General features: G+C 49.8%; 9 protein-coding genes across 9 annotated transcripts; 5 read left to right on the top strand and 4 right to left on the bottom strand.

Moving 5' to 3' along the window:
• Nucleotides 1-1,441: 1,441 nt before the first annotated feature.
• Nucleotides 1,442-2,547, bottom strand: N7481_011655 (ketoreductase; the record flags this gene model as incomplete). Its single annotated transcript, XM_057270874.1, has 2 exons — nucleotides 1,442-2,302; nucleotides 2,374-2,547. The coding sequence occupies 2 exons, from the start codon at nucleotides 2,545-2,547 to the stop codon at nucleotides 1,442-1,444; spliced, it is 1,035 nt and encodes a 344-aa protein (XP_057118048.1).
• A 194-nt stretch (nucleotides 2,548-2,741) lies between these two features.
• N7481_011654 (Erg28 family protein) lies at nucleotides 2,742-3,202 on the top strand (the record flags this gene model as incomplete). Its single annotated transcript, XM_057270873.1, has 2 exons — nucleotides 2,742-2,804; nucleotides 2,858-3,202. 2 exons carry the CDS (start codon nucleotides 2,742-2,744, stop codon nucleotides 3,200-3,202), a joined length of 408 nt encoding a protein of 135 aa, XP_057118047.1.
• A 291-nt stretch (nucleotides 3,203-3,493) lies between these two features.
• On the bottom strand, nucleotides 3,494-4,773 carry N7481_011653 (UDP-glucose:hexose-1-phosphate uridylyltransferase; the record flags this gene model as incomplete). The annotated part of the gene is made up of 3 exons (XM_057270872.1): nucleotides 3,494-4,347; nucleotides 4,406-4,590; nucleotides 4,676-4,773. 3 exons carry the CDS (start codon nucleotides 4,771-4,773, stop codon nucleotides 3,494-3,496), a joined length of 1,137 nt encoding a protein of 378 aa, XP_057118046.1.
• A 1,216-nt stretch (nucleotides 4,774-5,989) lies between these two features.
• Nucleotides 5,990-9,394, top strand: N7481_011652 (uncharacterized protein; the record flags this gene model as incomplete). Its single annotated transcript, XM_057270871.1, has 7 exons — nucleotides 5,990-6,638; nucleotides 6,696-6,769; nucleotides 7,232-7,395; nucleotides 7,456-8,245; nucleotides 8,475-8,661; nucleotides 8,729-8,912; nucleotides 8,977-9,394. 7 exons carry the CDS (start codon nucleotides 5,990-5,992, stop codon nucleotides 9,392-9,394), a joined length of 2,466 nt encoding a protein of 821 aa, XP_057118045.1.
• Nucleotides 9,395-9,899: 505 nt separating this feature from the next.
• Nucleotides 9,900-11,910, bottom strand: N7481_011651 (MFS transporter; the record flags this gene model as incomplete). Its single annotated transcript, XM_057270870.1, has 5 exons — nucleotides 9,900-10,063; nucleotides 10,125-10,194; nucleotides 10,264-10,300; nucleotides 10,398-11,380; nucleotides 11,512-11,910. Coding segments are annotated over 5 exons (1,653 nt in total), but the record flags the coding sequence as incomplete, so codon positions are not given.
• A 1,545-nt stretch (nucleotides 11,911-13,455) lies between these two features.
• N7481_011650 (MFS transporter) lies at nucleotides 13,456-15,353 on the top strand (the record flags this gene model as incomplete). Its single annotated transcript, XM_057270869.1, has 2 exons — nucleotides 13,456-13,809; nucleotides 13,869-15,353. 2 exons carry the CDS (start codon nucleotides 13,456-13,458, stop codon nucleotides 15,351-15,353), a joined length of 1,839 nt encoding a protein of 612 aa, XP_057118043.1.
• A 599-nt stretch (nucleotides 15,354-15,952) lies between these two features.
• On the top strand, nucleotides 15,953-16,975 carry N7481_011649 (putative DSBA family oxidoreductase; the record flags this gene model as incomplete). Its single annotated transcript, XM_057270868.1, has 6 exons — nucleotides 15,953-15,986; nucleotides 16,079-16,157; nucleotides 16,221-16,261; nucleotides 16,322-16,449; nucleotides 16,519-16,835; nucleotides 16,897-16,975. The coding sequence occupies 6 exons, from the start codon at nucleotides 15,953-15,955 to the stop codon at nucleotides 16,973-16,975; spliced, it is 678 nt and encodes a 225-aa protein (XP_057118042.1).
• A 465-nt stretch (nucleotides 16,976-17,440) lies between these two features.
• N7481_011648 (NAD(P)-dependent oxidoreductase) lies at nucleotides 17,441-18,464 on the top strand (the record flags this gene model as incomplete). Its single annotated transcript, XM_057270867.1, has 2 exons — nucleotides 17,441-17,488; nucleotides 17,562-18,464. 2 exons carry the CDS (start codon nucleotides 17,441-17,443, stop codon nucleotides 18,462-18,464), a joined length of 951 nt encoding a protein of 316 aa, XP_057118041.1.
• Nucleotides 18,465-18,879: 415 nt separating this feature from the next.
• N7481_011647 (sugar porter family MFS transporter) lies at nucleotides 18,880-20,806 on the bottom strand (the record flags this gene model as incomplete). Its single annotated transcript, XM_057270866.1, has 3 exons — nucleotides 18,880-20,328; nucleotides 20,409-20,524; nucleotides 20,596-20,806. 3 exons carry the CDS (start codon nucleotides 20,804-20,806, stop codon nucleotides 18,880-18,882), a joined length of 1,776 nt encoding a protein of 591 aa, XP_057118040.1.
• Between the last annotated feature and the right edge of the window lie 1,982 nt (nucleotides 20,807-22,788).

The raw sequence follows: 22,788 nt of genomic DNA, 5'->3' as shown, positions 1-22,788 counted from the left end.
CGGTGGGGGTCCACTTTGGTACTATATCTCTGACACCCGCGTTTCACTGACCGTCAGTGGGGGGGGGGGGGATTCTGAGGCGAAATTTTAAACAGTCAGATCCCTGGTTACTACTGTCTCCCTCGGTTTCAAATGCGGCAGGTTTAATTTGGATCGTGTGTCGGGATCTCACATGCATCGCTAATTCCCGATCTACCCTAGATCTGGGCTGCAGCTTGTGAGAATCTTGATCGAACGAGGTCCTAGGCAATTGAAGCTTGTACACCCCTCTTCTCGTGTCTAATCTGTCTACCCGTCTGCAATGAAGTGGGGTTAGGTCCACGGGCAACACGGCGCCACTGACGGAACCTCGTAGTGACTTGCGATATCATAGAGAGTCCCGGTCTCGACGATCACCGATGAAACCGATACCATGCAGGGGTCCCGAGATTCCTACGAGGTTCTGTCGTGAGCTGGTAGATCCAGCTCACAACCAGGTTAAAGTGCGACGAAAAGGATTACCGGGGGGGTTAGAATAGGCTTCTCTTGTTAGAGATTGGAGACAACTCTGATCCCTCGCGTCGCGGCTAGCCTCCAATTCTGCACTACTCCCCGTATGAGACCACGGGCTCAAAATTGAGGAAGACTTGAAAGGAAGAGTCAAGATATGTGCTTAGGCCGCTTCTTACTTTGGCTTAGACCATCGGGGTTCTGGACGCTTGGGCATGTAACGAAAGACGTCGGAGTCCCATAGGACTGAGCACATCGTGAAATCCCGCCGAAGGTCTGTGAACAAGACTGTGAACAAGAGATTGCGTCACTGAATTACTTGCCCGAGTGTGGCAGGGTAGAATAGTATCTCCACACCTTGGAACGTCATTGATGAATTGAATTCCGTTCGATGCTCGGGCCATTGGTTGTTGAGGTTGAGGGCTGTGCCGTAGCAGGTCGTTCCGAGTCGGGCTGGGATGCTCAATTCATTATTGGTCATAAACAACCACGGCAAGAGTGTCACCCATTTACTAGATGTAGAAAAGACCGTGGCCCCATTGAGGTCCACATGTCTCAGGCATGAGGTGACCAGGTGAACCGTTCGCAACTCCGACCTAGAATGGCCAGACTATTGGTCCTTTGAGAAGCTTGCGACAGGGCTGAAACAGCAGAGCAGAGGTTACTACGATAAACGGAGTAGTTCCTAAAGTTTTAAGAATCGTATTCTCGTAAAGCGAGAATCCATCGTGGACCCTGAGAGTGATCTAGATACCCGATAATATATGATTAAAAATAATAGTTGTCCTAAAATGCGCTCAGTACACTCTGATCATCATCATGCGTAACAGTTTTGGGTTCCAAACTGCAGCCAATTTTTCCACCATCCATTGAGCAAGATTGGAGTACCTTGCCTGAAAAAGTGCCGGCCCACTTCCGCTGTGCCGTGTCTAACAATTGAGTCAATTGGAGCTCAAGTGCTCTTCTTCTGAGCATCACGCTCAGCCTTGCGCAGGGCACGCTTGCGAATGCTCTCATGCATGGATTTGTTCTGGCTAAGCACGAAGCCGTTCATGGTTCCGATGGAGGTCAGGAACCAGGCCATGAGGCCGTGGCTCCAGTAAGGAGAGGAGCTGTGAGCGTACGAGGACGAACCACCGCTACGGCCGATCTTAGAGAGAACGGAGCGGACGAAAGCGCGGGGAGTGGGGATGGAGGCAGATGCACGGCGGATCTTGGACATGGCAGAGGTAATCAGGTAAGCCTGGACAAGCTCGACCTCAATGCCGTAGGAAGACAGCTCGCCGCCCAGAGCGGTAGACCACTGCTGCAGGAAAGCCTTGCTTCCGGAGTAGGTGGCCAGCAGAGGTGTAGGGAGAAGACCACCGAATGAACCCATAGTGAGAATCAGACCGCGGCGGCGCTGCATCATGCCGGGGACAACGAGCTGGGTGACGCGCAGGGTACCGGTGCAGTTGATGGTGATGATATCGGCCATCTCGGAAGCTGGGGTCTGGGCGAAGGGGACGGGGATCGAGTGGCTCAGGCCGACGTTGTTGACGAGGATTGAGACATCCAGATCCGAGACAAGAGCACTCAGCGCGGTGTAGTCGGCGTCGGAGTTGCGGGAGAAGTCCATGGCGAGGATCTTGGTTTGCACATTGGGGAATTGCTTGGTGATTTCTTCGGCAAGAGTCTCCAGCTTCGATTCGGTTCGCGACACCAGCACGATGTTGAACTTGGCCCGCGCCAGCTGCAGCGCGAATTCCTTCCCCAGACCATCCGAGGCACCAGTTACCACAGCCCAGCTACCGGGGGGTCCGAAGGAACGAAGCTGAAATGAATCAAAATGTTAGTATCATGACAAGAGTAGCCAGGGAAAACATAGTATAGACGAGTACGAACCGGTTTGCCGGGAAGGATGAATAGACTGAGGATCACCCGCAGGAAGCTCCAGACCTTGCAGGCGACAGCAAGCCCACCAGTTGCGAGGAGAACCAACGCGCCTACGGCGGGCAGACCTGCCGGGATATGAGCAGGCCATTGCGAAAGGCATTCGATGTGCTTTGACAGATCCATTGTGAGAGTAGTGTGTGGAGGTGGAGGTGGAGGGGAAGTGGAAGTGCAAGGGAATAAAAAAGAAGGGCAGCTTGTTGGGACGATCGACGCCAAGAACCCCAAACATTGAGAACATCCTCGGTCTCTCGTCACAAGCCAATTCCCTAAGGTCTCTTCCATCCTCCCATCACTACCCTCCTCCCATTTTGAGCATCATGGATCAATTGCTATCATATCTACCCCCCTTTGAGGGTCTGCTGCCCAAATGGCTTGTTTTCGTACGTCTACCCCCTCCTGACTCCTGTGTGAATCTCCGCTGACACCCTAGCAGGTCTCCGTGGTCTCCGCCGTCAACAGCCTGCAAGCTTATTTCTCCGCCGATTATACCTCCAAGCTTTACACCAATGGATCAATTGCCGTTGAGCCCTTGTCCGGTCGCGTGTTCGGTACCTGGACTTTCCTCTCCGCTGTCATCCGCATGACTGCCGCCTATAACATCGACAACTCGGTCGCCTATGATCTTGCCCTGTGGACCTACGGCATTGCCCTGACGCACTTCGTTGGTGAGCTCGTCTTTGGAAACGCTTCTCTGCGTGGTCGATTCCTCAGCCCTCTGATTGTGGCCTCATCCTCGCTCGCTTGGATGCTGACCCAGCGCGACGCGTACCTGATCTAAGGGGCGCCTATCGATCGCGTCGACAGTTGCCAAATATACAATATAAGTGTGGATTATGATGTATGATTATTTGATGAGGACATTGTGTGTTCCATCACCGGGAAACCAGATCCCCAAAATACCATCTGAGAACAATATGTAGTCGAGCCACGCCACCATTATGGTGGGAATTTATTAATATTGATTGCTACACTTTTTTTCTTTCTTGATTCTTGATCTTGATCCGACAAGGGAGAAGTGGCTGAGGATGCATAATACGAGAAATTGCATATTCCAAAGCTATCAGCAGCTTTAATCCATCTTCTTGCGGTACAGCTCTCCGCCGCAGCCGCGTAGGCGGGCAGCGGCCTGCTCCGGAGTGATATCACGCTGAGGCTCAGCCATGAGCTCATAACCAACAAGGAACTTGCGCACCGTCGCGCTGCGCAGCAGAGGCGGGTAGAAATGCAGATGCAAATAAGAAGCCTCGATCTCTTCGGCCGTACCGTCCAGCGGAGCCTGGTGAATACCCATGCTGTAAGGGAAGTGAGTTTCGAAGAGGTTATCATAACGACGGGTGATTTCAGCAATAGCCTCGGCGAGGAGAGTCTTGTCGGCATCGGACAGATCGACCAGAGCGCGCTTGTGTGTGCGGCTAACGATCATAGTCTCAAAGGGCCAGGTCGCCCACCAAGGGCAAACGGCGACGAAGGCCTCGTTCTCAAATACGACTCGCTCCTGCTTGCGGCTTTCCAGCGCAGCGTAGTCTTCGAGCAGGTGACTGCCGCCGTGCTCAGCGCGGTATTTACGTAGCTGCTCCATCTCCGCCGCGGGCTCTTCGGGCAGAGTGCTGGTAGTCCAGACCTGGCCGTGGGGGTGGGGGTTCGAGCAGCCCATCGCAGCACCCTTGTTCTCGAAGATCTGCATGTAGCGGTACTGATCCTTCGGCTTGGTGATGGGGGTGTCGTGCGCAACGGCTGGAGCATTCTTTGCCAGAGGGGAGGTGGGCGACAGGTGGGCGGCATAGATCTCGGTCCAGGCATTGATCACGGGTACGATCTCAGCGGGTGGCAGGTCGGCCAAGGTGAGGTTGTGGGATGGGGAGAAGGTGAGGACGTAGCATTTACCCGTGACGGGCTCAGCCTTGAGGAAGCGCGATTCGAGTTCTACTGCGGGTGAGCATTGTGTATACATCCCACCGGGACAGGAGAGGAAAGAAAGTACCATCACTGGACTTGCCATCGTAGGCAGCCTGCTCCTCCTTGACGGCGCTGTAATCATTCACAAACACGAAGGTGTTGTCGTATTTGGGGTTGACGTCACCCTGGGCGCGTTGGTTTCCAGGGCACAAATAGCATGCGGGGTCATAATTGGGCAGAGTGGTCTTGGAGGGACTCTCCTGGTGTCCTCTACCAGAGATGGGATCAGAAAATGGGATTTTAAATAATACACAATTGCACACTTGCACAATTGCACAGAGAAGGGTCAACTCACTGCCAGGGACGCTTGGTTCGGTGGGGGGAAACCAGAATGTGAGACCCGCGAAGGGGATTGTATCTCCGGTGGGAGATGTCGTCCAGTACGTTCTCCATTGGGAGTTTGGAGAGGGAGGGAATAAAGGGGGAAAAGGAAGATCTGGAGAGTACCTTGGGGAAACAGAGAAGGGGAAGAGTTCGATTCAAAAAGCCTTTTAAAAGGCCATTAAAAACCCCGGATGCCGGTTAAATTCTCGTTTGGGCCTCTCCGGCGGGGGCGCGGGGTTCTCTCAGTGGGCAGTTTGAATGCGACGGTACTAGTAGAGAGTAGAGGTAAATCAATCGGTCAACATGACTGGGAGTGAGATTGAGCTTGGAAGTAATATAACTATCACTGATATAATCTGGGAATGCTTATAAACTCACTCTCATATTGATCAACTCTATAGCTGGAGTATACATACTCCATCACTCGACTGCCGATGTCATTGCCCCGGGGGCTGTTCGGTGAGCCGGATAAGGCATCGCTCGGCTTCCCGCGCTCGGGGAACCGGGGGCACCGGGGCACGGCATGGGGTGCAGAGAGTGGAGACCCGCATCCTCGTAGGCCAGAAACATCGGATTGCATGGTGTGTGGTATGGTGTGGGATGCTATAGTTGGAATTGTTGACAGCAGTGTAAGCTTTTTGAAGTAACCTGTACTCGTACTACATACATAACTAGTGCATAGTTAGTTAGTGCAGAGTATGTACTGCTGCTCTGTCAGCATCAGCCATCCTCGTGACGTCATGTGTTCAACCCCCCTTCGGTTTTAGTTCGGCAGAAACACGCTGAATCCTATAACCATCCCATTTCCAGACACGAGCAGGTCGAATGTTGTTCTCACATGTACCTAGGGTACTATATGATGTTTCAGAGTCGCACAAAGTGATGAAGAGTCATCCATTGGCAGTTGGAAATTGGAAGACAACGCGGATCACACCACCATAGAAGCTGCTCATTCCCGCAAAGGGCGAAGAGCAGACCAGAGAAGAGTATATCATCTCGATCTCTCCCCTCCATCTCGCTCTCAGTCTTTCCCCTCCTCTATCTATCTCTTCATTAGATCTCCTCATCTTACAATGGAGTGTATCAGACAACCAGTATTCTCAGGTCGCCATATATCTCATAACCCCTCTCATATCTCTGAGAGCAGATTGAACTTATGCTCTCTTCCGAACGAGGTGTGTCAGAATCATAACCATTTCTCTGTCCACATATCCAGCCTTGCTTGATACCATGATTAGTCCCAATGTACTTCAACCCCAAGGCTGACAGGTGACAGCTGATCATCATGATCTTCTCCCATCTCCCGATAATCTCCCTGGCCAAGTTGATGGCCGTCTCCCGACATTTCCAAGATGCAGTGGAGCCCACACTAAAATGCCAACTGCGAGCAATGGTACAGCGCAGTGATATCAGGTTAATGCTTCTCTGCGCCTGTCCCGACTCCGCACAATCACGGGTCCGATGTCAGTTCCTGCAGACCCCGGGATTGGACACTATCGATGAAGATTCCACGCCCCGAACAACAGCCTTACATAGTATCTATCGTCCCGAAGCACTTTCACCCAACAGCGCCCCCGCCGGCCCACCCGTAGGAAGCATCATCCTCCTATGCGGGGGAGATGACCTGATCCGTGCCCAAATGGGCGAGGCGGGATGCAAAGGCTTCGCAACGCGCCAAGTCACGTTGGAAGACTATGAAAGTTTTATCCAGCTACGAGTGAAGTTGAACCTAGTCATTGCGGGTCAAGAGTATTTTATCGCTCCTGCATTTGTCGTCCATGATGGGATGATTCGCATTGATCGGGCATGGCTTGAGCGGAATACAGAGGAGATCATTTGGATGAACTCTGAAAAGTTGGTTGGCCTCAGAATGCGGGCCGTGGAAAAGGAGGCGACTGAAGATGAAGCCAAGTCATTTGATTTGGAAATTCGAGGTACGTGTCTTCAAGACTGGGGTTATTTTTGAACTAGATTATCGCTAACTCAACTAGAATTGCATGTTCGTTCAGCGCTGTTGCTCCATAATATTCGAGAAGCGGAGGAGAACTTGGATAAACAAGAGGTTGTAAGTTTTTCTATTTAAAATGTTATACAGCGATTTGATTTCGGTAAACAAAACGATGGGAGGGGAGGGGGATAGTGGCGAGACCATTCAGGAGAGTCTTGAGTGGCAAAACTCCACGCAAATAGATAATTAGGGCATAAATGGGCTCAGAATATAATTGCCACAACTTATACACCATTCAATCAACAAATATTTACTATGTGATATCTTATCATCATGAAAAAGAGTACATAAGCTATACGACTCGCGATAAACTGTCAACTGGTGACAGCACGGATCCCGTCGGGCTCTCTCCACGACTCCACTTTGCCCGCAGATGAGTCCCCGTCGGCTTCTTCTCTTCTTCCACCCCCAACTACTCGTACATTGTACTTTCAAAGACAACCTCGCTGACTTGCAGTTTCCTTCACCGCGGGGTATTCTACGACCCGAGGCTGCGCATATCTGATGGAATCCTCGCAGAATACATGCACGCCCGAGACCCTAACTCCGCTCCGCCGGACGAGGGTTGCCTGCAAGGCGTGCAATGCGAGGCGGGTCAAATGCGATGCTGGTGATGGACAGCCATGTTGGCATTGCCGCATGAGGCAAATCAAGTGCGAATTGATTGATTCAAAACGGGGAAAGTATGATTTTCTTCTCTTTTATCCCAATTAATGATTAGCCCAGTCTAACAATTGATGTAGATATATCAGGAAAACCCGGGATACCCCCCGGACTCGGACTAAGGGGCCCCGACAAATCCTTCGAGGTAGTGAGGCGCCTAGTGCACAGAGTTCCCATATAGACAGCCCCACTGAAACGCCGTATGCTACTATATCACCCTCGACTCCGAGCGATTGCATCCCGGGACCTACTCCAGGCCCGGGCCAAAGCAACCGTGACGGGGTCGAATCCCAGAAGAGCCAGCGATTGCCTGCACAGCACATCGGCGATCGTTTACAAACGGATTTTCCTGAGAGCTACACAAATGATTCATCGACTCTCCATTATGTTATCGAACTAAGTCATAGGCCCGAGGGTGGCTCGACTGAGCCGCTAACGGTTCATCACCCGATCCCTGCATCTATAGCAGATAGGCCAGGGATGGAAACCAATCAGCTTCAGACCCCAATATCTTTACAAGAGGCTCTGACACTGCCTACTCCGGATATTCTCCGTCGACTGATCTATACCTTTTTTGACAACATTCATCCTGCATATCCAGTATTTGATCGTGAGAAATTCTCTCAGTCATACTCGGCAGGCCAAACATCTCCACTGGTTCTGCAAACAATATGCCTGCTAGGATTTACAATCGGAAGCGATGATTTGGTGGTGGCGGCCGGGTTTACAGACCGAGCCACAGCAAGAAAGACACATTTTCTTCGTGCAAAGGCACTTTACGATGCGGACTATGAGACTGATCGTATGAATCTTGCCGCGGTTCTGCTATTATTTGGATTCTGGTGGGCTAGTTATGATGACCAGAAAGACGTATGTCATTGGGTTGGATGTGCGATCACCTACGCGCAGTCTTTGGGAATGCATCGCTCGTATGTATAGCTTTTGCCAAGACCAAGAAAGGAATGTGCTAATGAAGCTAAGGATGTCCCAATCATCAATGAGCCCCCAAATAAAGTCCTTGAGAAAACGAATATGGTGGATCATCTATGTAAGTCATATTGTTTCGGCTCATTGCCACTACATGGTCTGATAATTCTAGTCCCGTGATAGGCATACCGCTGGGGCCTTTGGCCGACCGACCCGTATAAGAGACGAAGACTGTGATATCGAAGCTCTTACAGAAGAGGATTTTGATTTCGATACTGACTTCGACCAAAGCCTCATACCAGCACAGAAAGACTACCACGTTTCATATGTCATCGAAATGGCCAAATTAGCAGCCTTACGTGAGTCAAACCACTAGAAACGTGCCAATTTATGCCTTGTTTGATTAACAAAATGGTATAAATCTAGTCGGCGATATCCTTTTGGGGGAATTTAGTCCCCAACGGCCTGCGCCAGAAAAGTTCGAAACAAACACATTGATACGGAGACTGGAAGAATGGGAATCAGAGCTTCCGAAAAAGGTTCAAATGAAAGCCCACGAAGGTTATACGAAAGGGTCGTTTTGGGGTTGCATGTTGCAAATCTCATATCAGTGAGTGTTTTCAAACTAGTTGGGGGTACTAGAAGGCCTCAGTTACTTAACGCATGAATACTAGGAATTGTACGATCTTACTATTTCGACCGAAATCCATCAAAGAGGGATTACCAGCTGAGGCTGAACGGGACTCTAGAGCTCGAGCAGCTGCGGATTTCATTACCCGTCTAGCTGAGGACCTTTTAGCCACCGGAATGATCCATTCTGGCCTAATTCATATGTATGGTCAAGCTCATTCAACATTGTTCACTCTAAATGACTCAACTGACAATTATCAGGGTTCCTGCCTTATTCTCAGCATTGTCGATACATACGCTCGTGATATGCCGGAAGGAATCAATCCATCGCCAACTCGCCGAGAACAAATCACGACAGTGCATGCTGGCACTGAGCGTGATAGCAAAGTCATGGCCGGTCAGAATCTGGATCTCGAAGGCATTCGTCAATCTAATGAAAAGGTTGACAGGGCAGGGGTCTAACTTGAACGGACCAATTGTGAATGTATCGTCAAGTATCTGGTCCCCATCCAATGACACAAGCATGTCACTGCCAGCACAGACCGTGAGACTTCAACCGATCGCGAATCAGCTTCCGCCGAGCAATGATGGGCCGATTTCTCATTGCACTTGTCATATAGGCAATAACTCCGACGGTTCTCATGCTCAAGGATGCCTATGGCGAGCGCCCGATCAGTTCATTCATGATTCTTTATGGGCTGGGTATCTCGATAATGCGCTTGATATTGACCTTTTCCTGCACGACGGTGTTGGATTCACTCAATACATGTCTTTCGAAGGTTCGAGTATCGGAGGACAATCGTCCATGGGCATGGGCGAATTTTGATTCATATAGATACCACAATGATAAAATATGTACATGGTCCGATCGATTTTTTTAGCGAATACCGGACATAGTAAGTAGTGCAAGCCACCTGCACAAACTAGACATAGACATGCGAGCTTGAATGATATTTTTCTCATCCATTTAAGCACTCAAAGCAAATTTGCTCTTGCCTCGCAGGACCTTTCCGTACTTGAAAAAGACCCATGGAAATGGCATCATGAGAATCATAAGAAAGGCAAGCAAGCTAGTTGCCCAATGATAGCCCAGTTTATCGTACATCTGCAGCCCAAATAAAGGGAAAGCAGCTGTTAATTATATTAGTTAGCTTTTCGGTATTGTCGAGATTGATGTTTTTGTCTCACGTACCAGCAAAAGATGATCGCACGAATCCATTCCCGGCGAGCGCAGACGCAGCGTACTGTGGATAGGCATCAACCTTGGGAGAAGTTAGTATGGTATTGATCAACGCGTATGAGAAAAAGGTTGCCAGGGTGAAGGAACTCACAAGAAAAGTGAAGATGCCCTTGTATGCCAGCAAGATTCTAGTAAGTCCAAATGAGTTAGCCAGGGTTTTTATATGCACCAAAACTGAGCACGGAATTTGCCCGCATAGACTCTTCGTAAACTATGTGCACTCACCCGCAGCCAAAAAAGGAGGACCCGATGATGGGAACAATCCAGTGAACATTTGATGACAAGCTCCAGCCAAACCAAAAGAGGCCGATTGGAATCAAAACGCCCCCTGGTATAGCTGGAAGTAAACTGTACTCCGGGGCGATATCCCCGGTTTGCTTCTCCTGGGGCTCTAAAAGACGATCCTTGACACGGGCCCAGAGTGGGGTACTTAAGGCCCCCACGATCATGCCAGCAATGATACCGACAAATGGAAGACCGCCCTGCCACATCTTCCAGTCATAGGTCGTCTCAAACATGAGAGGAATAGCCTGGAAGAATAGGTATAGCATACCGAGCAAGAGGGCCGCATAAACATCGAGAGCAAGGCACATGGGCTCGAAGAATAAAAGCTGGAAAGGTCGCATGAGGGCATATGCTAAGGCTCTGCTTCTAGAAGTTTGAAGCTTTTCTGTGGGAGCTTTGTAGCGATCATCTCCAGTTGATTTTCGGAGCATCACGGCTTTGGCTCGCAGTAGGACTGGAGGGAATGTTTCAGGCACAAATATGGCGATCGAGACCAGAAGCACCCCAGACCAAATGGTGATGAAGTAATAGTTCCACCTCCATGTTGTGTTGTAACTGATGAAGCCACCAATTAAAGGACCCAGACAAGGACCGATGAAAGGAGCCGAAGAAACCAAGGTCATTGGCAATTGGATCTGAGAGCGTAGGAACACATCACTCACGGTTCCGCCCGATACAGATAAGAACGTGCCACCCGCGAAGCCAGTGAAGAAACGAGAAATAATGACCGTTTCAATGTTCTTGGCAACGGCCGTTACGACATTCCAGATAACGAAAAAAGACCACGAGACGACGTAAATAGGTCTTCGACCATACCACTCGCTCAAAGGACTTGTCAATAATGGCCCGAGGCCAAGACCAAGGACAAAAAAGGACAGTCCCAGGATTGCAATTAGGGACGGAGTATTCATCTCGGCATTCATCTGTGGATATGTCGTCGTGTAAATTGAACTTGCACAAGTCCTAATATTCCGCAATCAGCACCAGCTAGCTTATTCAGTAGGACTTCGAAAAAGCAGGTTTCAACTTACACACACATGGTTCCTGTGCATACTATAATAACAATCGCCCATTTTCTTACCAGCGGCAGCCTTTTAGGGCTCATGGGATCTTCATCGCCATCGAAAGAAACATCATAAAGATCATGGTCTATGGTGCTATGCGTGCGTGAAACCCCCACAGGGTCGCTGACAGAATGGAACTCAGGACAATTTGAAGATTGAACATCGTGACATGAGCCACTCTTTGAGGGATGTTGATCGCTATTCATTTCTCCCGAAATAATTTTCCCTTTCTGAGGACGGAACTTGAAGGAAGGAGTCTGTTCTCTTTGGAAGAGGACTAGCCTCAAGAGAGTGGGTCTCAGAGCAGAAGGTTTCGGATAATCAGAGACTCGGAGCGGCTCGATAGTGAAGGTTCGTAAGTGATCAAAGGTAGAGAGAAGGAGAGTATTCTGCAAAATATAAGCTCTGTGCGCGGCTATGCCTATTTCACAAGAGAGCCATATTAAAGAAACCGAGGTTCTGGCGAGTCATGCTTTGTTCGAAGATGCGTAGTTGATGATAGTTAGGTTGATCCTATGACAAAAATTCAAGTCAAGACACAGCGAAATATCGATAAACCCCCCCCTTTTGATGAAATATGTGTTGGGTTAAATGTGTAGCTAACAAGTGAATCCCTGTCTGTGGGGTTGTCTCCACTCGCGTAAGAGCCCGAGGTGACTTGCTCAGGAAATCAGCGGGGAGCTCCCCGATGGCCACTGAATTACTGTACGGAGAGAAGAGAGCGAATTTGGAAGAGGACTCAGAATGAAGGCGCGCTCTACGAGTATGGACTGAAATGATAGATTTTCAAAAAAGAAGGTTTCGAACATTTGTCAGTCTGTCAAATTTGGACGTGCAAGGAAGGCGTAAAAAGTTCAAGTCGCCAACTTCTCTTCTCCCTCATTGTTTTTCGCCTTAGGATCCATCAATGACTATATTCTGAATCGCGACAATACACTTTTCTTGATGTTGTTGCTTCTCTTTCTGACTTGAATCTGCCTGCCAAGTTCTGTATCTATTCAAAGAAAAGGCCTCATCAGGTTTTGAGCGGAAGATTGCGTTATGAAGATTTTCCAATCAATTGTTCAACTTTTCGACGTACATCCCCAGTGCTGAATTATTGGGGAAAGTGGGAATTAAACCTTTTCAGCGTAGAGGTTGATATCATAGCTCGGTACAAATGCTGTCTGCCATGCCGCTTTCACACTGGTGATAAACGTTATTAAGCCCTCCACGGCAAATCCTGATTGGGCTACGTCTCAAGGAAAAGAGGGCATGCCAGTCTTTCAGTGCACGACTAAGAACCCAGCCCTGGAGCCTGAATTCCTATAGATTTATGTATTTATGCTCAGTGTAGGTACGCAATGCAGTCAATCTAGAACATCGGGTGCAGCCGTCAAAGATTACTCCGCTTGGACCCATCGAGAGGCCAAGTGGAGAAAATCTGGAGCATGAAAAGTTATCAAATCAGCCATATGGCCCAAAAGCACCTAAATAAGAGTTCTTGGGCATTTCCCAGCTGTCCGACCGTGCTGACTGTCATTCGGCAAGCCGTATTGAGCCTGAAGGACAAGCCGTGGGTGGCGTCCGGGCCGAATTTTCGAACGCGTTTGAAGTTGGAGGATAAAACATAGCTCCACCGAAAACTCTGAGCACTTCCCCACTTGTGTCGAATCGGCACTCGATGCCGATTATCCCTACTCGCTTGACCAATGCATTAACCTGGATAGGAACATGCCGAGGCTACCGGTTATCCAAGTGGGTCGCCTTCAATGTTCCTGGCAATTATTTTCAATGTCACTGTTTAGGGCGAGATGATTTTCAATTCTGCTTCCATATTTATCGCCTTCTCGAAGAGTTGATCTGCATCGCGCTCATCACCTATCGTCGGCATATTCTATCAAAAGTGGGCTTAGGGTTAAGTGCTGGTCACTTTGAGACTGACTGATCGCAAAATGTCGCCTCCTAACGGCGGGGGTGAGGTCTCGTACCCCTCCAAGATCCCATTCTGGCGCTTGATATTCGACCAAAAGGTCATCACTCAAGAAGTCGCCCAGTACCCATATCCAGGTTCAGGCACCGAAGATGACCCCTTCGCTGTAACATGGCTGCCGAATGACCCACGAAATCCGATGAACTTCAAGACTGTCAAGAAATGGTTCATCACGATCTTGGTATCATTCGTCACACTGGCTGTCGCCCTGGTTTCGTCGGCATTTTCAGGTGGAATGAGCCAGATTGTTGCGGATTTCGGCGTGGAAGAGGAGGTTGTTATTCTTGGAGTTTCGCTCTTCGTCCTAGGCTTCGCTGTAAGTAACCACCTGCAAAACTTGAGAGCTAGAATCAAACAGCTAACATGCAAAAAAAGATTGGCCCCTTAATATGGGCACCTCTGAGTGAAATATTTGGTCGTCGTCATATATTCACCATCAGTTTTGCATTTTTGACGACTTTCAATGCTGGAGCTGCCGGCGCAAAGAACATCCAGACTCTCATCATTCTGAGGTTTCTCGCTGGTTGCTTCGGATCTTCACCATTTGGAAATGCAGGCGGTACAATTGCCGATATGTTCCCTGCTTCACAGCGAGGTATTGCAATTAGTTTCTTCGCTGCTGCACCATTCCTTGGACCGACCATTGGTCCAATCATTGGTGGTTTCCTCGCAACAGGTGCTGGCTGGCGCTGGGTAGAAGGGTTCTTGGCAGCATTTTCCGGTGTGCTTTGGCTGTGCATTATTTTTCTTCTACCTGAAACATACGCGCCAGTTTTACTTCGTCGCCGAGCTGCAAAACTTTCCGAATTGACGGGTCATGTCTACAGGAGCAAACTTGATATTGAGCGTGGTCCTATGCCAATGAGCAAGACCCTCAAGACAGCTCTCTCGAGGCCATGGCTCTTGTTATTCCGTGAACCGATCGTTCTCCTGTTTTCTATCTATATGTCCATTATCTATGGTACACTTTATATGTTGTTTGCAGCATATCCAATCGTCTTCCAAGAAGTTCGAGGCTGGAGTGAAGGAATCGGTGGCCTCGCTTTCCTGGGCATCTTGGTCGGCATGCTCCTTGCGGTCGCGTATACATTTCCCGAGAACATGCGTTACGCCAAAATGTGCAGCGAGACCACTGATCGTCTAGCCCCGGAGATTCGACTTCCTCCAAGCATGGTGGGTGGAATTGCCCTGCCAATTGGACTCTTCTGGTTTGCTTGGACAAACTCTCCGTCAATCCATTGGATGGCTTCCGTTGCCGCAGGTGCACCTTTTGGATTCGGCATGGTCCTTATCTTTTTGAGTGTGTTTAATTATCTCATCGATTCCTACACCATCTATGCTGCCAGTGTTCTAGCAGCCAATTCGGCCCTTCGATCATTGTTCGGAATGGCCTTTCCTCTCTTCACAACATACATGTATAAAAACCTCGGCATTCATTGGGCTTCATCCATTCCGGCATTCTTGTCTGTTCTCTGTGTGCCTCTTCCATTCATCTTCTACAAGTATGGTGCACAGATAAGGCAAAAGTGCACTTATGCTGCCGAGGCCGACGCATTTATGCGTCGTCTCGCTGAAAAGAACCAGACAGAGGTGCGCAAGGAGACAGAGGGAACCAACGCAGAGAAGGGCGTCGACCAGGCCGCTCAATCTGGCCAGATTATAGATGAGACAAGCGATACTGAGAGTCTGTCAACTGTCCCATCCCGTGTTTCTTTTGGAAGATATGCTTCTAGGGCATCTCGCCAGTCAGGACGGTCGATTCAACGTGTTGCAACTGCGACACAATATGAAGAGAATCCGTACGACCTTGATATTGTCAACACCAGGCAGTCGGCTATCAGCACCACTCGGAAGGAGTGAAATGGGCAGCAAGGACCAGTGGCTTTCCGAATGCTTGGTGGTACAAAACACGACCATAAATGACTAGCGTCATGAAGCATGCGACTTTATCGAATTGTCGGTGGGGTTGAAACAATCCCCCAGATACCACTGGTCGATTAGCCGTGGGTGAAAAATCGCCGAAAATCCGAGGTCTAAATTAATTAATAATACCTACTTTGATGATCTTTCAAATTTATATATAATTCTTCGCCGATTGACATTATGGAGGCATTCTACTAGCAGTTCTTTGACCAACTTGAATCAGAAAGGTTTGCCAACTCGGATTGAACATTATTTGCCAGATCATCTGAGTCCACGTAATTTTTATCTAGATAATTTATATGATTAATACCAGGCAAGACAGGTATTTCTGGTTGTTTGTTGCCGTCCCGGTTCTAACGAGGCTGTAGAGGACGGAAATAGCTGATGAGTGATCAACCCCACAGCCTCGGTCCATCTCCACCTCGGGCCCTTCGTTCATCACCAACTGCTATATACCCATCCTTCCTCTCACTATGCACTAGGAAGTTATCTATCGCGTCATCAATTTAGGAGTGATTACAATATTCAAATTCAACATGACTGGCAAGATAGATGCGTATGTTGATTGCGGTATGAGCCCACTCGCCCTAGGCTGTCATCCCTGCCCTTCTGCCCTTCAAGGGGGAAATCCGGGGTCTTGCGGAATGCTGATTGGTGTACAGTGTCGCCCTATTCATACTATGCCACCCTCTATCTGAGAAGAAATCGCCAGGCACTGGAATCGTATGGAATTGAGATTGAGTGAGACCGCCTTTTTATCCAGGGGTTTGCGACTTTTGCGACCGGCATTTCTGACGTTGGCAGATTTCATCCTATTTTCTTGGGCGGCGTCAATGTTGGCTCTGGTATGGATTCGAAAAGTCCACAGTACTTGAACCGGAACATCCGCTTATATGTAATAATAGGAAATAAGCCTCCATGGACCCTTCCAGCCAAAGCAAACTACTCCAAGTTTGACTCCGAGCGAGCTTGTAAATACTTCGGCGTGGCCCCCATCAAGACGCCGGATTTCTTCCCCATCCTTTCGATCATGGTGTGTTTTGACCAATCGTTGCCCAGGTGGGCTTGCAGGGGTCATCTGAAAGCTAATTCGTTTCCACAGCCTCAACGATGCATGATTTATATCAAGAAAAATTACCCCCGCGAACGCTATGAGACCACTTTCCTCTCGCTGTGGGAGTGGATGTATCACAAGAACATCAACATCAGCAAGCCGGAGCAACTGGGAGAACTGCTCAAAAGCCACGATTATTCCGACGAGGAGATCAAGGCTATCCTCGGTGCTGCTTCTAGCCCTGAATACAAGGAGGCCTTGACTGCTAATACGCAGACGGCCCTTGACCAGGGGGCGTATGGTGCCCCGTGGTTCTGGGTGCGAAACAAGGAGGGCAAAGAAGAGCCCTTTTTTGGCAGTGACCGGTGAGTCTAGAGCCCAGTTTCTCTGTATGACCGAGAAAAAGAGTACTAACAAGCTGTATAGTTTTGCGTTCATGTGGCAGTATCTGGGTCTTCCATTCCAGGATGTAGCGATCCTGGAGAAGTCGAAGTCAAAGCTGTAGAGTTGTTAGTTTTAGTGCAGTATATCAAATGAATCATGATGTACTAGTGAACTTGAATGCTCCAAAGACCAATCTTGCATGATAATCCCCACAGTTTAGTCTCCACATCCGCAGCTTAGCAGCTCGGCCCTTCGGCCTTACTGACTCACTGCTTAGAGAGCGCGTGGCTCGCGCCGAACCGCTGACCGAAAAGTGAAGAGACCGAAGTAGAGCTTTCTCACCGAAATGAGTCTTCAATTGGATCAACTAAATATGAGAAAAACTCAACTGGCAGTATAAAACCCGCGGCAGACTCAGCACTTTGCGGCGGATAAGAACTAAGCCCGACTCGATTTCCTCCCCCCCGATTTACCCCACGCTGCCCCACGTCGAAGCTTGTCTTAAATCCGGAATTCCCAGCTCTGCCACCTTTAATCTTCACATCGTCAAATCAACTACTTACTGTAATCACCCAATTGCACAAAAATGTCCGGAATTCGCGTTGCATGGATTGGCCTCGGCAATATTGGCCGGGTAAGACTACCTGAATAAACCAACCACCCTCTCTCCACCGGCCGAGACTAACCAACAATGATGTGAACAACAGGGCATGAGCACCAACATCGCCCAAAAGGGTCCTCAATCCAGTCTCATCCTCTTCAACCGCACCACAGCTCGCGCAACCGCCCATGCCGAAACCCTAAACGGCCGCGCAGCCGTCGCTACGTCGCTCTCGGAAGCTGTGCAGAATGCCGATGTGATCTTCACCTGCGTCGGCGATGACCCCGCCATCGACGCAATCACCAACACCATCCTAGCTGATCAAACTGTCGACCTGTCTACCAAGACCTTCGTCGACTGCTCAACCGTCCACCCAGACACCTCACGACGCACGGAAGCCGCCTATGCCGCGCGGGGCGCATCCTTCGTCGCATGCCCGGTCTTCGGTGCGCCGAACATGGCCGATGCGGGACAATTGATCGTCGTACCAGCCGGTAAACAGACTGCAATTGCGAAAGCGAAGCCATTCTTTGAGGGCGTCACTGCCAAATCGACCATCGATTTGTCCGATGGAACAGGCGCGGACATCGACGTTGGCAAGGCGTCCACGCTGAAAGTTCTCGGCAACACATTTATCCTGAATACCGTCGGGGTGCTGGCGGAGACGGTTGTTGCGGCCGAATCTACGGGACTGGGCGTTGGTCCGCTGAAACAGTGGTTGGATCTATTTGCTCCGGGCCCTTTTGCTAAGTATGCGGATCGGATGATTAGTGGTGATTATTATCAGCGGGATGAGCCTTTGTTTGCTGTTGATCTTGCTCGAAAGGATCTTCGTCATGCGTCTAGTTTGGCGAAGGAGGGTGGTCAGCGGATGCGGAATGTTGAGGTTACCGATTCGTTCTTGCAGGATGTTAAGACGGAGAAGGGGGAGAAGGGGGATATTGCGGGTGTTTATGGTGCTGCTAGGAAAGCTGCGGGAATGAAGTTTGAGAATCAGGAAAATAAGTAATTGGACATATAGTATACTAAACCATGCAGATAAAGGTGTTATTTTGAATATGATGTGATGTAGCTTCCGGAATTGAGCTTCAAATTGCTTCTGCCAGTGTATAGTGAGTGGTAATCAAAGCTGGAAATTTTCTCCTGGGCAGTCGGCCATATCAGACTTCGAGCTTTAGAATGCAACGTTCGAAAGATTAATACGACTTCAGAAGAGACAGTACAACATATAAGAAGAAATTTAGATCATAGTAGGTATGGATTGGAAAAGCCATTATTCAATTCTTGTCTCCAATTGAGGAGTTTGTAGCAAGGGCCGAGTTTTTAATATTAACACGGAAATCATATCACTAAAAAGTACATAAAGCCATTATTGGCCCGTTGATGGGTATTGTATCGAAATTGTTTTGTTTCAAGCAAGAAATTTACTCGCGGGTCTCAGTAGTCTCAGAGGTCTGGAAAGTCTGAGAGTGAGAGTTAGACTCAGTAGTCTGGCCGTTGTGGGAGAACTGAGAAGACTCGGCAACCTCAGTTGGCTCGGCGATCAGAGACTCGTGCTGCTGTTGCTCGCTAGCACCCTCCTTGGGCTCACGGGGAGCGTGGAGGTCGGCAACGATGCCCTCGGGGGCAACCCAGCTGGCGGACTTCCAGGGCTTGACGTGCAGGACGTACATAGTGTCGACCTCCTCAAGGGTACGGCCCTGGGTCTCGTTGACGAAGAAGAAGACAACCAGGATAGCAGCGAAACAGCAAGCGGCGAAGACGTAGCCGTAGCGGAAGTCAATGGAGCTGGAGATGAAAGGGGTGAAGAAAGAGATGAGGAAGTTCCAGGTCCAGTTGGCGGCAGTGGCGACACCCATGCAGGTAGCACGGTAACGGAAGGGGTACATCTCACCACAGATGGCCCAGACAATGGGACCCCATGTGGTAGCGAAACCAACGATGAAGAAGCAGGTGAAGACAATCATGGCAACACCGGCAGGGTGGGACGAAGGGTTGACGTGCAGAACCTCGTGACCAACGGAAGCCCAGATCATGAAGCAGATGAACATCCAGGCAGCACCGACCATCAGGCAGTTACGGCGACCATAGTGCTCGACAACGTACAGACCGGGCAGGGTCATACCGAAGTTGACGGCACCTAGGATAATCTGGGTAACGAAGGAGTCGCTCAGACCAACACCCTGGAAGATACTGGTTCCGTAGTAGAAGATGAAGTTAGCACCGGTCAATTGCTGCAGGGACTGCAGAGCAATACCAAGCATGGTACGGTAGAACATGCGAGGACCGGTGAGGATCTCGTGCCAGGCAGCATTGCCAGCGTTCTTCTCCTCATCCAGCTTGTGCTTCATGTCGGCCATCTCCTGGGCAACAACGCGGTGGTTGGTGGGTACACCGTAGAGCTTGGCCATGACCTCGCGGGCCTCCTCAACACGGCCGTGACGGTAGGCGAAACGAGGGGACTCGGGAAGGAACAGGGTACCGATACCCAGGATCAGGGGCCAGGCAAAACCAATGCCCATGGTGATGCGCCACGAGGCACTGGAGTTGATGTGGACGGTACCGTAGTTGACAATGTAGGAGATGAAGATACCGAAGGCGACGAACAGCTGGAAGGCACTGACCATGGCACCACGGACCTGACGGGGAGCCGACTCAGACTGGTACATGGGGACAACGCTGGAAAGGGCACCGACACCAAGACCCATGACCCAACGGCCAAGGGCGACCTGGTACCACTTTTCCTGGGTGGTGATCTGCACAATGATTCCGACAATGTTGATAACAGCCCAGAAGGAGATGGAGAGCTTGCGGCCAATTCTGTCGGCAATGGGGGCAGCCACCAGGGCGCCAATCATAGTACCGATCGAGAGCTGTCAGATAGTCAGTCCTGGTCCACTTTTTGTGTTGTTTGTCGAGGTGGAGGTGATGGCGATGGCCAGTGCGAACTTACCAGACCAACAATAAGACCGTTGCGAACATTGCTGAAGACGTATTCACCGGAAGACTCGTTGTACTCCGCGAAGCGCTCCTTGAAGTCGGTCATGGAAGTGAAACCCGAGATTTGACCTGGTCATCGAGTTAACGTCATGATTCCTGTATGGGCTGCGTTTCCCCCGCCACTATGTAGTGAAACATACCAGTAGAGTAACCAAAGATGAAGCCACCCATGGAGACACACAGGCCGAGGATGAAAGAGCGCCAAGTGAGGTACTTGACGGGGCTATCGTCGATGATGCCCTCATCCTTCTCGGCAATAGTCGAATCAGCGCGAGCAGGTGTAGGGGCCTGGGAGGAGAACTGAGAGTCCTCACCACCCTTGAAACGGGCCATGATGTTGCCGACACCCATGATGCAAGTAACCTAGCCGGGAGTGGTGAAAGCCGGAGGGTAAATGGAAGAGAGGGATGGAGAAAGAAAAAAAAGACTGCGGGCTAGGCAGGGGAAGGGAGCAAATAAATACCATGACATGGTTAGCGGAGAATCGGACTCCCCCTTGGGGTACCATGGCAGACAAAACGGGGGCCCGGATCTCGCGTCCCACGTTTGTCGGGATGGGGCGGAGGGAAATTTCGTCTCCATGGGCACATACTACTCCATACACAGGGGAGGGTTCTTGGGGTGGAGAAGAGGTGGAGAATGGCATTTGAAGAGTCTCTGGAGATGAGACCCGAATGCGGTCTGTCCACGTGAGGCCCGTTTGTCTTGGATACCACCACTGCAAGCCTACTTGTAGTAAACGTATAGTAAACAACTGCCAGGTCTACAAGAACAATGGCATTCGTACTGTTTATCTTTTGTTTATTTTTATTTTGTGTTTATTGTTCTCTTGTTTTCTAAAGACATTGTCTCAGCAAGCATGCCATGCCATCACACGAGGAATTCCGAACCACGATCGTTGGTATGTAGAGACGAAAACATTGCCGAGCTTCTTGCCACCTTCTAGAAAACTGCGTGATTGAGTAATGACTGGGTCTGTGCCGAACGAATGAGAATGCAGTGCCTGGCTGCTCACGGATACAGTCCGTGGGTGCTGAGCAGCTCAGCTCAACTACATAGTTCCTAAAGGGGCCTACAATGATGCTGGTATACAGTGGAAAATCAAAAGACCTCGTCATCATAGAATCACCTCCTTGATTTCTTCCGTATTGACTTTTTTCTTTTAACTTCCCGTTTACCTGCGACAAGCAAACGTTGGAACAGGAGCTCACAATGACAGAAAATTTCCATTTACTTTGGCGAGTGGGGCGCCGTGGATTCTTCCCTGCAAAACAGGCCGTCGCCCGAGCCGGTCTCAGACTATGACGATCGCCACGGAACAAAGCTTGGCTTGATTCGGGAGGTCTTACGATGGACATGATATTCCATTACATCTACGTGACAAGAATAAAATCTATCAAAATGTCACGCGGACATTCAGAGTTCAAACTGGGCTAGAGCCCCGTTCTTATACCATCTCCATCCAGGTCTCAAACTGCGCTTTGCAAACAGTACTGATAAGGAATCCCTGAATAGGTGCACCGGTCGGCGTGGTTCGAGCTCGAGTTAAGCTAGACCCACCGCCGGTGAGCCTTCGGTCGACGACCGCGCAGAGATTTCCGATCTGTTGAGCTATTCGCCGGTCCCACCCTGGCCTGAATCGGCACACCGAGTCCAGTTTGCAGGCCGACGCCGAGCCGACTCGGGATCGATGCTGCACTGTTGCGGCTTGCGACAGGGGTCCTGCAGCTAGAATTACAATGCAGGATATCTAATGTATCCCTTTCAGTGATCATAGTAAGTCTATAATTCATTTGCAATAATTTCTACCCTCATTCCTGGGTAGATGACTGCCAATTGAGCACTTTGCGAAAATTTTCCACTCGGCATCCCGAAACACGGGATCTTCAGAGGATGTGCGAGAGGCTCGACGGAACCACACAATCCTTTCTCGTCGAGCCCCACTTGGCCCACGCCCCTTCCGTGATCTGCGGTGAACTGGCTAGGAAATTTTCACCCGCTAACAGAGTCAGACCACCGAGCGTGGCATGCGAAAAATAGCTCAGGTTTTTCGAAAAGGGGCCATCTAGGCCCACCAATGCCAACACGCCTTCCTAACTCATACGGTGCCAATTATCCACCAGGGCTGAATGTCGTCACCATCCAATAAAAGCTCACAAGCGAGGTCGTTTATCTCTTGGGTGAATTTTGGCTTTTTTTGCCTATTCTAGGCAAGACCATTCCGCACTCGTAGGTGCCCAGGTGCCATGCAGCGGCGATGTGACTTTCTGTACTCCGTACGAAGCACCAGCAGTAGTATGTTTTCGTGCTTATCCGTCAAAGCATCTGGGTTT

The sequence above is a fragment of the Penicillium waksmanii genome (genome assembly GCF_028829765.1).
Source record: "Penicillium waksmanii strain IBT 27052 chromosome Unknown utg000009l:1.0-4314994.0:1.0-4318279.0, whole genome shotgun sequence".
Taxonomy (NCBI): Eukaryota; Fungi; Ascomycota; class Eurotiomycetes; order Eurotiales; family Aspergillaceae; genus Penicillium; species Penicillium waksmanii.
This window is presented reverse-complemented; position numbering and strand designations above follow the sequence as displayed.